The sequence below is a fragment of the Dermochelys coriacea genome, chromosome 9, assembly GCF_009764565.3.
Source record: "Dermochelys coriacea isolate rDerCor1 chromosome 9, rDerCor1.pri.v4, whole genome shotgun sequence".
NCBI classification, from domain to species: Eukaryota; Metazoa; Chordata; order Testudines; family Dermochelyidae; genus Dermochelys; species Dermochelys coriacea.
The window spans coordinates 100,399,733-100,411,749 of NC_050076.1; the positions used below are offsets into that span (position 1 = coordinate 100,399,733).

The following is a 12,017-nucleotide window of genomic DNA, read 5'->3' on the forward strand; positions in this document are numbered from 1 at the left end:
ACTCCCGAAAGCTGCGGCATGGCCCCCCTCCAGCGCTCCAGGGTTGGGGGCTGCTCCACACAGCTCCCAGAAGTTGCGGCATGGCCCCCTTCTGGCTCCTATGAACTCCAATGGCCTCGCTCCAATGGTCCCCTCTGGCACTCCAATGGGAGCTGCAGGGGCGGTGCCTGTAGATGGTGCAGCACGCAGAACCACCTGGCCATGCCTCTGCATAGAAGCCGGAGAAGGGACATGCCACTGCTTCCGGGAGCTGCTTGAGGTAGGTGCCGCCCAGAGCCTGTACCCCTGAGCCTCTCCCCACACCCCAACCCCCTGCTGCAGCCCTGATCCCCCTCCAGCCCTCCAAGCCCCTCGATCCCAGCCCAGAGCACCCTCCTGCACCCCAGCCCCCTCATCCCCAGCCCAGAGCCCACACCCCCAGCCAGAGCCTGCACCCTTCCGGCCCTCCGAACCCCTCGGTCCCAGCCCAGAGCCCCCTCCTACACCCCAAATTCCCCATCCCCACCCCCCCCACTCCCTGCCCTGCCCAGCCCAAAGCCCCCTCCCAAATCCTGAACTCCTCATTTATAAAATGATCAGCAATGAACTAATTTAAACAACAATATTGTTAAATATCTTTAGGTTTAAGAGTATCAATCCAATGAAATTAATAGGTGGTTCTTACTTCTCAGAGTTACTGTTTCAAGCTATCTATGGCCTCAAAGGGATATCATTGCATCATTTTATGGGTGGTACATATTGTTAGGATTATCTTCACAAACATAAGGGCTGGGAAAATTATTTAATTAAAGTTTAGATTCTGGAGACCCTATCTGCAGCAAGGGATGGATTCCACCACTGAATTTGTGGCATGTACATGACCCTGTGTTTAAAAGTACTAAGAAAATTATTAAAATACATACCTTACAGTGAGGACAATAAAGACAGACTATTATGACAGCAGCACTGATGTAAAAAATTAAAATCAGACCCAAAGTGCCTCAAGTTAACCATCCAAAAGTTAGTGGACACCTCTGAAACTTTTGGTCTAAGCACTTTGCCCAAGGTCACAGTTCTGGGACTAGAATCTAGAGGGCGGATCCTCAGTTCGTGTAAATGATCATAGCTCCAGCCTATGATCACTTTCCCCAGTTGAAGATCTGCTCCCACATGTCCCAACGCCAATCCTGTGCATTAATCCTAAGAGTTACTGTATACTAGTATGGGACTAGAGCCTTCACCCACACAAAAGGGCCATGTCCAGCAGGTAGAGCAATGGAGTCCCATTTCTTTTCTAGGCTGTCTCATAGACTTGCCAAGTGTCCTTGGGCAGGTCACTTAAATTCTGTGGCTCAATGTTCCCACTTCTGGTACTGATGTAATACTTACCTTATAGGAATGCTCTGAGGCAAAATTCATCGGGCCAGATTCTCAGCTGCTGTAGACCCATTGACTTCAGTGCAGTTACTGCATTTGACAGCAGTTGAGGATCTAGTTCTGTAATATTGCCCTCCGCTACCACCTAGATCTTCAGTTAGTATAAACTGTCATACCTCCAGCTGCAGATATGTCCCCTGGATTGGACAGTGGTAGGTGCTTCAGAAGTGCCTTGATTGGTGCAAGTGCTGTAAGAGTGTGAAGTGTATCACTGAGGATTAGAGTTCTAAAGCCATTTAATATTCAGCAGCTACGTAATTCAGCAACGCTGGATCCTCTTGGAGAATCAGACTATTGTTGAGCTGTGTTTTTAACTTCACTGTACCTTTTCCTTCTATTTATGCTAAACCTAGACAGAATGTATTATACCTTTATTTATTCACCTTAACGTCATGGAGTATGGTCATAACATTTTAAACACTTTCTGACACAGGTCTTTACTTTTGTAATTAGCATGTAAAATGTATGATTTTTGTAACTGTAGCACTGGACTTTCTAATGTGTTGTACCAATACTATTGTATATCTTTATGATTTACTGTGAAATACAATGCTGACGGAACTGTTGTTTCCAATCTTTGCCTGAAATGTTTCCCCACTTTAAAGGGCACTTAAGCAGAACGGCCAAAAACTGAAATGAGGGGCAGCCTTCAGTCTTCTGTTCATGTAGAAAGATTCAGAAGTGGATATCATCACGAACTACTGTATGGCAAGTAGCCAACCCTTTGATAAAAGGTGCAGCTAAAGTGATTTTAGGCATCTCTGACAAAAGTCCATAAACAGCAAAACAGTCTGTGGGCTAAAGCTCATTGATATTCACATGCAGTATCATATACGTCATGTTAAATAATTCAATGAAGTCTCCTATATACTATAAGAACACGATAGTTTAGGAAGCCCACTAGACAAAAGTTAAAAGATGTTTTTTAATAAACCTACTCAATGCAAATAAACTGAAATAGATGTGGAAAAACAATGTACCAGTTACAAGTGACATTTATAAGCCTACTTCTAGCAATAACAATCATGCTAAAAACATGGCATTTAGGACTCTGACAACATTCAAGCTCAATATACTCTAGCCTGAGGCCTGTAAGGAAGTTTAGTATACTAAAGGCCTGTATAAGAAGACTATAAAGGAGGTTTTCAAAAGTGAAGCATCTTGAATAAATGTTAACATTAATTTTTCAATTGTTAATCCAATACTAATCAAGGATTGATAGTGGTTTAAAGAGTGGAGGGCAGATCTTCAGCTGTTATAAACTGTCACAGCCCTGCTGACTTCAGCAGAGGACCTGCTCCTCTGAGACCTGCAGACTTAGACAGGGCCACAAAAATACTTCAGATTATTAGGCTAAGCAAAATGTGGGGCATTTTGCATTAAAATATTTATCCTCTGTCATGGGGCACATCAATCACCACCAGCCTGGCACCTCCTCTTGTTCACTCTGGGAATTAGCTCAAGGTTGACACCCACATCTGCAGTCTGCACACCATCACTCCTTCTCTGCAGTCTGCCTGCAGCCCCTCTTACAGCATTCAGAACCGCAGCATCCTCTTCGTGACACAGCCCTCCGCCCATGTCCCTATCAACGTTCCCCTGACCGGGGGAGTTTAGCTCCTAGTCCAGCCACTTCCCCAGTGGCAACTGTAGTCGATTGTCCTGCCACTTTCCCAGTGGTGAGTGGAGGGGACCCAGCCTCCCAGACCAGGTACTCTCCAAATCGCAGTCACTTACTGCGTTCCTTTGCTTCTACTATAGTTGCATTTCCCTGGGTCACTACCCTGTGGCCACAGCACCCTTCTCAGTCTCAGCAGCCCATCCGAAGCACCTACTCTTCTCCCCGGATTCCTGCCTGTCCAAGATGCTACAGGGTTACAGCTTACTCCAGAGACAATCCTCCCTCCTCAGCAGCTACTAAGCCTGCTTTGCCCTGAGGCTCTTTTTATATTGGCCTGCTGGGCTCTGACTGGCCACTCCTCACAGCCCCTCTCCTATTGGCTCTATTAACCCCTTACTGGGCAGTGTGGGGCAGATGCCCCATCACACTCTCCTTCCCTCAAATACAGGGAAAGCAATACTGTAACTTATGTTTAATATGTGTTCATCCTGGCTACTTTATCAAGACTGGTTTGCTAAGACACCCAGTCCATGAACAAAATAGCACAATGCTATAAATTGATCTACTTCCTTTTTAATTAAGTTGGATTATATGCGTGTTTCATGCCCCTCCCTCAAGGACAAGCTTGCTGGAGAGACATGAAATTTATGCTTAAAATCCTGCACAGAGTACATACTAGGCACTTCTGATCTGGGACTCAAAATTAAAACTGGTCTCCCATGTCCTTTAAACCATGCAACCATATTGGGATCCTTACTGTCCCTCATAAAATACAGGTTTCAGAGTAGCAGCTGTGTTAGTATGTATTCGCAAAAGAAAAGGAGTACTTGTGGCACCTTAGAGACTAACAAATTTATTTGAGCATAAGCTTTCGTGAGCTACAGCTCACTTCATCGGATGCACTGAGCTGTAGCTCACGAAAGCTTATGCTCAAATAAATTTGTTAGTCTCTAAGGTGCCACAAGTACTCCTTTTCTTTTCATAAAACACATTCAAACTTAACATTCTTCCCAAAGCGCTGCATGGAGCACTCTGGCCAAAAAGGATCAGAAAATAACTTTTGTAAAGCTGGAAGATAAGAGGCAGAGTCAGCCAGTTCTGCTGTTCAGTGGTGTTTACAAGGTAGAAGGCTAATTTTCATTTTTGGCCTCAAGTTGGATATGCTGCTAAGTTAATGTACCCAAATTTAGGTGCATTTCAAGAGCTTGCCTGGTAGGGAGTATGAAAGGAAGGAGAGAGACAGTAAAAAGGATCCTTTTGCACTGGAACAGGTGCAGTTTTGGTGCACAAAATGAGGGCTGGAGACTGGATGAAGCAGCACCCAGCTCTGTGCAAGGTTGCTGCACAGCAACACACAGGGGACAGGGCTTACACATGGGACAGAGTACAAAGGCTCATGGAACACATCCACATTCACTCCCCAGTCTCTCTCCTGCTTCCTAGACATCAACCCATCTCCAAAATTGACTATTCAGGACAGCCATCAGGCAGAATATTTGAATCTACATGATTAAATGTCACTTTCCTGGACCAGGTTTTTGATTCTCTCAATCTGCTGGACAACAGGGTTCTTCCCAGCCTGCTTTGGAAGTTTGGGAAAACCACTCAGATCTCCATTAACAAAGACATAGCCTCTACCCTTAGGATGGGTTGCTACTATATTTTTACAATTGTATTTATTTATTTATTTATTTATTTTAAACTAGTTATACTAGTACTTAAGTCAATTAGCAGAAACATTCCCTAGTTTAAGATGGCTTTCTTCACCCCCTTAAGCTATTCAGTAGAGGATTCATCCAAGGTACAAAACTGTGTTGAAACTTTGGGAGTTGAATGGACCACTCCAACAAAGATTTAATTTCCATTAAATTCTTCAGTGAAAATGTATTCACTCTTAGATCTGAGGGAGAGGCAAAACCTGGCTAATACCTTTGAAATGGGTTATATTTAAATGTATCCCCCATATAAATATAAATCACTGAACAGAAGCCCAATATGAATCATGTAAACGAAACTTAGTTTTAGTGCTTATCTCTGCAGCAGATTAGAAGCAGTCTTTCTGTCCCTCAGCTTCTGAGTTCTCCCTCTTTGAAGTTTGCCTCTCCCGATGATAGGACACAGAAAATGGCAAGAATTCTGCAGTCCCAGCAAACAAACCCATTCCCTACAAGGAAACAAACCTACTTATTGCAAAAGAATAAGTGTTGGAGATACACAATATAAAGTACTTCACACTTTATTATAGTGTGTATTATTATTATTATTATTATTTTATTTATTATATATTCCAGCAAAATATTTTGGGATGCAGATATACTTGAGAAACAAATGGTTAGAGTTAAAGGAAGTATTTTTTTACACAACGCAGTCAACCTGTGGAACTCCTTGCCAGAGGATGTTGTGAAGGCCAAGACTATAACAGGGTTCAAAGAAGAACTAGATAAGTTCATGGATAGGTTCATCAGTGGCTATTAGTCAGGATGGACCAGGATGATGTCCCTAGCCTCTGTTTGCTAGAAGCTGGGAATGGGCAACAGGGGATGTATCACTTGATGATTACCTGTTCTGTTCTTTGAGGCACCTGGCATTGGTCACTCAGAATACTGGGCTAGATGGGCCTTTGGTCAGACCCAGTATGGCTGTTCTTATGTTCTAACTTTTTGGGTGTTATAACATATAAACAAGTAATACTTATTGCTTGGTTGAAGGTTTAAATAAACTCAGCTAAAATTACATACCATTTGCTTGACTGATATAAGTTACATTTATAACCAGACAAAGCATGAGACTTTTCAGGGAGAGTAAATCATATTTAGGTGATAGATATATAGAAACTTCTAGCCAAAACAGGTAAAATGCTACAATAAATTAGATTTTAGATTTAGCAGTACCCCAATATTTGACATTTTAAAAACACATAAGGCAACAGGTTTCAGAGTAGCAGTCGGTTAGTCTGTATCCACAAAAAGAACAGGAGTACTTGTGGCACTTAGAGACTAACAAATTTATTTGGGCATAAGCTTTCGCGGGCTACAGCCCACTTCATTGGATGCATAGAATGGAACATATAGTAAGAAGATATATGTACATACAGAAAACATGAAAAGGTGGAAGTTGCCATACCAACTCTAAGAGCCTCTAAGCTGTAGCTCACAAAAGCTTATGCTCAAATAAATTTGTTAGTCTCTAAGTTTCCACAAGTACTCTTGTTCTTTTTTCGTAAGGCAACAATTAGTTAATAGTCATTTCATCATTTGGAGTGAATAGAACTGCGTGATTCATTTATTTACCCAATTAAAATTCAAGAAAATGTTATAATGAAGAGGAAAGAAACTATAGCAATTATCCTATACCATTCTAGATTTCTACACTTCTGCTCTCAGGATAGTTTCTGGAATTTAGTTTTTTCAGCTTTTGAGAGGAATCCTTTTCAGCCAAAATTAAAATGAGATTTGAAGTGACTGTGTATACCATACACATCAATAATCAAGATACTTTATTAAATAAATCATTCATATTTATACTCTCAGTAGAGAAAGACCATAGTTATAACACACAGACTGTTTAGAAAAAATTCACTAGCTCCTCTCACATGGAGGTGCACTATTTAATAATTAAACATTTAGTAGTAATATTATTTCAAATTAAGGTATAGATTTACAATGTTCTCCAAAAATCAACACATAATTTTAACCTGAATTTCCAAGAGATTTTAAAGAGAAAAAACTTTGTTACAGCAGTTATGAGCAACAATATAAACTGCAAACCGAATGCAATAGTAACAGCAACATGATTTTTAGCAAACTGTAAGAAAGTAAAATCTGGGTACAGCAGATTTTAAAGGTTTTAGTGGAATTATGCTTCAGACTGTGTAGACAGTACACCCTGCTGGGTAATCAAAGGACCTGCATGTGGTATTTTCTAAAGGATTGATACTGTGGCAATGGATACCCGTTCAGACATGAACGATCACAAGCAGACCAAACAGAAAGAAAATCAGAGCTACAAGTCAGGATTATTATATTAAGTTATTTCTCTTTGCATTTAAGATGACTGGAACTTGTCAGAATTTGTTTATTCAGCATTTGTCAGTTCATACATCTGAAGAGTGAGGGATATAGAACCCGGCATTCAAATTAAGTATCAAAGCCATGATTTATCTCAATACAAACTAGTGTTTCCTCTCTACAAAGCAGTTCTCCAGGGAAAAGGAGATGCATATTACTGCAAGAAGGGTGTAATGGATGTCAGTGGCATGAAGACGCACAGGGATGCTCTTGTCAAAGAATCAAGGTACAATTTCACTCAAACAAAACTCTGAACAAAGCTATTTTAAAACTAGATAGCGTTTTAGTGTCACACTTGACTGCCTTAAAACTTGAAAATAAAAGTTCAACATTAAATCAAGAAGAGTTTGAAAAGTAGAAAGTCAAGTAAAACTGAAAATATAGTTACTACAGCTTTTTGACTACAAGCAAGGATTCTCTCTCCTTGTTTTATTTTAAAGAAAAATCTACTCGCAGATTGTCCAATGTATTAGATAATGGTTGGGCTGAAAAATGTTTCCTAAGTATTTCTAAAGCCTTAACAGTCTTAGCATGCAAAAGCTTTTCATCACTCAGCTCACTTTTAACAGCCTCCAGTTCTTTTTGTATGTTTCTGATTTTTAAATCATAATGCAGTTTCACCTTTTCTATGGAGGCCTTATTTCCAAGATCATGTTGCCGTTTTAACTTCTTAACTTCTTGATGTAAATCCTTGTTCTTTAGATCCAAACTCTGAATTTCTTTTCTTGCCTGAAGCAGCTCTTCATTTAAGCTTCCTATGTTTGCTGATTTTTCATGTAAATGTTGTTTTAAGGCTTGAAGCTCAAAATCTTTTTTTAAGCTGTCCTTTTGAATCTGCTGTAGTTGGGTATTTTTGCAGCGAACCTCTTTTTTGGAGTTTAGAAGTTCTTGTTCAGCATTTTCAAAGTCCACTTGTATTTTTTTGCTTTTAGCTTTCAATTCCACTAACTCTGCATTCAAGGTGGACAGCTGAAGTTTCAGAGAAACTCCTTCCACATGGTTCTTGTGCATTTCTTGTCGCAAATCTGCTAATTCCTTTGCATTCCAGATACAATGACCCTCTGTTTTCTTTAAGCTTTCTTCAGTCCCAACATCTAAATTACCAGCTCCACAGCAGTCAGAATCCCCTTCTCTTTCCTTCTTTGAAATGTTTATCTTTGCACTTACTATGTTTGGTTCATATTCTTGTACAATGAGTTTGGAAAAACATTCTTTCCTTTTGAGCCTTTTTTCTTCTTGATATTTTTTAATTGCTCTACTGTAGATTTCTTCCACTCTCTTTGCTCTTGCTAAAGCCAATTTTTCAAACATCAGAGATTCAGGCTGATAGGCTTGACTAAAAAAATATTGTGCACTAAAATGAGGAGAAAACAACTTCTCCACCCAATGTTTACCTTTGTTCTCCATTTCTAAGATTTCCACTGCCTTTCAGTAGAAAAGTAAAATCAATACCTGAAGGAACACATTTAAACTTTGATGTGAAGTTTCATCTGAAAGAAACTAAAATTATTAGTAATTATAATTTGTAAAAATTTAGAGGGCTAGCTTCAGGTACCTTTACTCATGTTGGGTAACACCTTACTCGCGACTTCAGTGGGCCTACTTGTGGAGTAAGGTGCTTTTCAACATGAATAAGGGTATCAGAAACTGGTCCAAAGTTACTAGTGTCATAATGTACTAACTATACGGAAGCCCTGCTCTGTTTTAACGGTCTATATGAAATTAAACTAGATTGCTTTGAGGAAACATTTTACAGATTGATCCTGTTAAAGAAAAGCTTATATCGTTCTTATATGGGGCAAATCCTAGTATTTAAACCAGGTAAATTTTCTATTGCCTGTAATGAGAGATTTGCCTGAATGTGGATTGAAGGATACGAATCATATTTTCTTTGTTTGTAAATTGTTTTTTTAAAATTGTATCACTACTCAAACTCTTTAAAGGTGCTTATTCAGTTAACATCTAGACAAGGATCTGAATATGTGACACACTACAGTACGTGAATGCTAAGTGTTTAAAAATTGTGGAGACGTCAGTGCTTATTAGAATAAATTAGTGAAAAGCTGCACATAATATGGAGAGACTATACATAGAGTCCTGCAACTCTGACAATTGCCCTGCAAAACTCCTGATATTCCAGTCCTCATCCTCTCTGAGCACAGACTATCAATTGTGTAGCAATGGTTAGTTTTGCTAGGAGAATCAATGTTTTAGGGACAACAATAAGATTCCCAAATACTTTTCACTAGAGACTAAATCAGAATTTGACTCAAGATTGCCAGAGGTGAAAGATTTATGGATTAGTCCACTTTGCTATTTACTCCATGTTTCCAGCACTATTATTACTGAACTAAGAAGATGAACTAGGTTTATGCATGATGCTAAGAATATTTAAAACAGTTACCATTTTTATTTGGATTTACATTGAAATCCAAGAACAATAATATGAGGCAAAATATATTGAAAAGAGATTATGTCAGTTAGCTTCTCTAATGATTTGACTGTCTAAACATATTTAAGAGTTTTATAAAACCAAGTAGGCATATAAATTGAATATGGACAAGCTATGTCTCAGGCACAAGGGATAAGTTTGTGGAGTAAGAGAGATAATAATGATACTAGAATAGTAAAAGCACTAATATTTCATTGATTCAAATTCAGAACAGCTCAGTAGTGACTGAAACATCCCCCTAATTCAGAGGTGTCTCAAGGATTTTCTCATGGAGTCACACTGAATATGACAATAAGGTACTGAATACATAATAAATTGCATTTAATTACTACATGAAGGCTGTAACCTGCACTTGATCATTGTACAATCTCCTGCTGACATTAGGCCGCGATTTGCCATAGATTGAGGAGAGTATGAAGTTTTAAATTTTTATCCTGGCCCAAAATCCATAATTAAACATGGAACAGGTCTTCTCCAAATAAAGTTTGACCCTCATGATCTAATGGCTATTTGATGACCTATGTGAAATGAGCTTGGTGGCCTCAGTCTAGTTCCTTGTGGACAGGTGTCCATGTCACAGCGAGACCATCACTACAGCTGTTGCCAGTGACTAAAAAAACCTGGAGAGAGGGGCCAGGGATTAACTCAAAGAGGCCAGGAACTTTATAATCATGGAGACAGTTACCATCTCATTTGAGTCATCTCACTTACTACCCATTCTGTAGATAGAAGTCATCAATCTCCACAGGATTGGCAACATGGGAAATGGGCGACGGGATGGATCACTTGATGATTACCTGTTCTGTTGATTTCCTAGGGTATCTGGCATTGGCTGCTGTCGGACGACAGGATGGGGGCTAGATGGATCTTTGGTCTGACCCAGTATGTCCATTCTTAGTAATGAATACTGGGGGACGTAAACCTGTTTTGGATAATTGGGAATTTCAGATCTTTAAAACAGTACTGTATCCTACCCTGAGGATGAAGGTTTCAGAGTGGTAGCCATGTTAGTCTGTATCAGCAAAAAGAACGAGGAGTACTAATTTCATGCATATTTATGTGATATTTCAAATCTTTCTTTTTTAACTCCTGTGTTAAATCGCCTCACATTTAGCACCACTGAGAATCAATGCAGCACACGCCTGAAGAACAATTATTATTTACAAACTAAAAGAGTGCATAGGCCAGATGCGGGGAGGGACGACAAAGGGGACACAAAATAATGTTGTTGGACTCGATGAAGTGATTTTTGAAATTGTTGGGAAAATCTAGGGAAGCCATACAGATGTACTGAAGCTGCAGACAAAGGTAAATCACATGCCATCATTAAGGTCCCAATGCTGCAAACTGCTCAATACATGCACATATGAAACCACTTTGAAGTCAACAGGAGTCTGCCCATGTGGCTGCTCAGAGGATCAAGGTCATATTTAGCAAGTGATTATGAAAACCACATAAACTATGAAGAAAGAGAAAGGGGGAATATTACCTGGAGCTGGGAGATTCTTGATGATATTGTCTAGCAGGGGTGAATTTTCCTGGCATTCCTTTCTCTAACAATATAGGAAACTTTAGGACAGAGACTCATATTAGCAGTTTACCAGAATCCAGAAATGTTTGTTCATATTTTTACTCCCTATAAAAGATAAGCAGAAACTGCTTGTTGAGAAGGTTCAATGGGGGAACAAATGCCTTCTGCAGGAAAGTGGGTTTGTCCTCACCCTGTGGTTACCCATCATGAGTTTGAGGATGATAAATGACCCAAGTTCAGGGGATACCCAATGTCACAGCAGCACTATCCAGCATCAAAGGCTAACCACAGCAGGAAAAGGGGACTACTGCTTCAGAGGGGCTACCCAGCACCCCACATGACTGGGACTGAGGCAATAGAGCCATAATAATGCTAGGAACATCAAAGGGACAGAGTGCCATCCAGCACCCCAAGCTGTAGGAGAAGCTAACTAGATATGGTTGAGGCACCCTTCAGTACCCCAGGCTATAAGGAAGGGGGCACCCAGCACCCCAGGCTGTAACCCTTAGGAGGGGGCACCCAGCACCCCAGGCTGTAACCCCTTTGGGTGCAGGCACACAGCACCCCAGGCTGTAACCCCTTTGGGGGGGCACCCAGCACCCCAGGCTGTAGGAGAAGCTAACCACATACGGTTGAGGCACCCTCCAGCACCCCAGTCTATAAGGAAGAGGCACCCAGCACCCCAGGCTGTAACCCCTTGGGCGGACCCGAGCACCCCAGGCTCTAACCCCTTAGGGTGCGGGCACCCAGCGCAGGGTGGGCTCCGGCACTGTTGCGTGCACAGTGGGGGGGCTCTGCCCACACCCAGGCACCGCTGGTGGCTGTGGGGAGGGCGCCAACCCAGCCCTACCTGGTGCCGGAGGGTGGAGTCTCTCCCGCGGGGCAGCAGCAAGCCGAGTGGCCTGGCGCGAGTCCGCCTAGCAACACGGC

The 12,017-nt window shown here is 41.1% G+C and overlaps 2 protein-coding genes across 2 annotated transcripts in view; both read right to left on the reverse strand.

Annotated features, from left to right (window-relative positions):
• PHF6 (PHD finger protein 6) overlaps window positions 1-3,127 on the reverse strand; it is a 51,320-nt gene extending 48,193 nt beyond the window's left edge. The window contains exon 1 of the mRNA XM_043491973.1: window positions 2,809-3,127. The gene's annotated coding sequence lies outside the window, so the exon portion shown is untranslated. The remainder of the gene's footprint in view (window positions 1-2,808) is intronic.
• A 4,406-nt stretch (window positions 3,128-7,533) lies between these two features.
• Window positions 7,534-11,162, reverse strand: CCDC160 (coiled-coil domain containing 160). Its single transcript, XM_038415126.1, has 2 exons — window positions 11,046-11,162; window positions 7,534-8,529 (listed from the first exon to the last, which is right to left on the reverse strand). The coding sequence occupies exon 2, from the start codon at window positions 8,509-8,511 to the stop codon at window positions 7,534-7,536; it is 978 nt and encodes a 325-aa protein (XP_038271054.1). The 5' UTR covers window positions 8,512-8,529; window positions 11,046-11,162.
• Between the last annotated feature and the right edge of the window lie 855 nt (window positions 11,163-12,017).

Bases quoted from the DNA above. Each gene is read 5' to 3' on its own strand.
- CCDC160 (XM_038415126.1), bottom strand. From the start codon at position 8,511: ATGGAGAACAAAGGTAAACATTGGGTGGAGAAGTTGTTTTCTCCTCAT.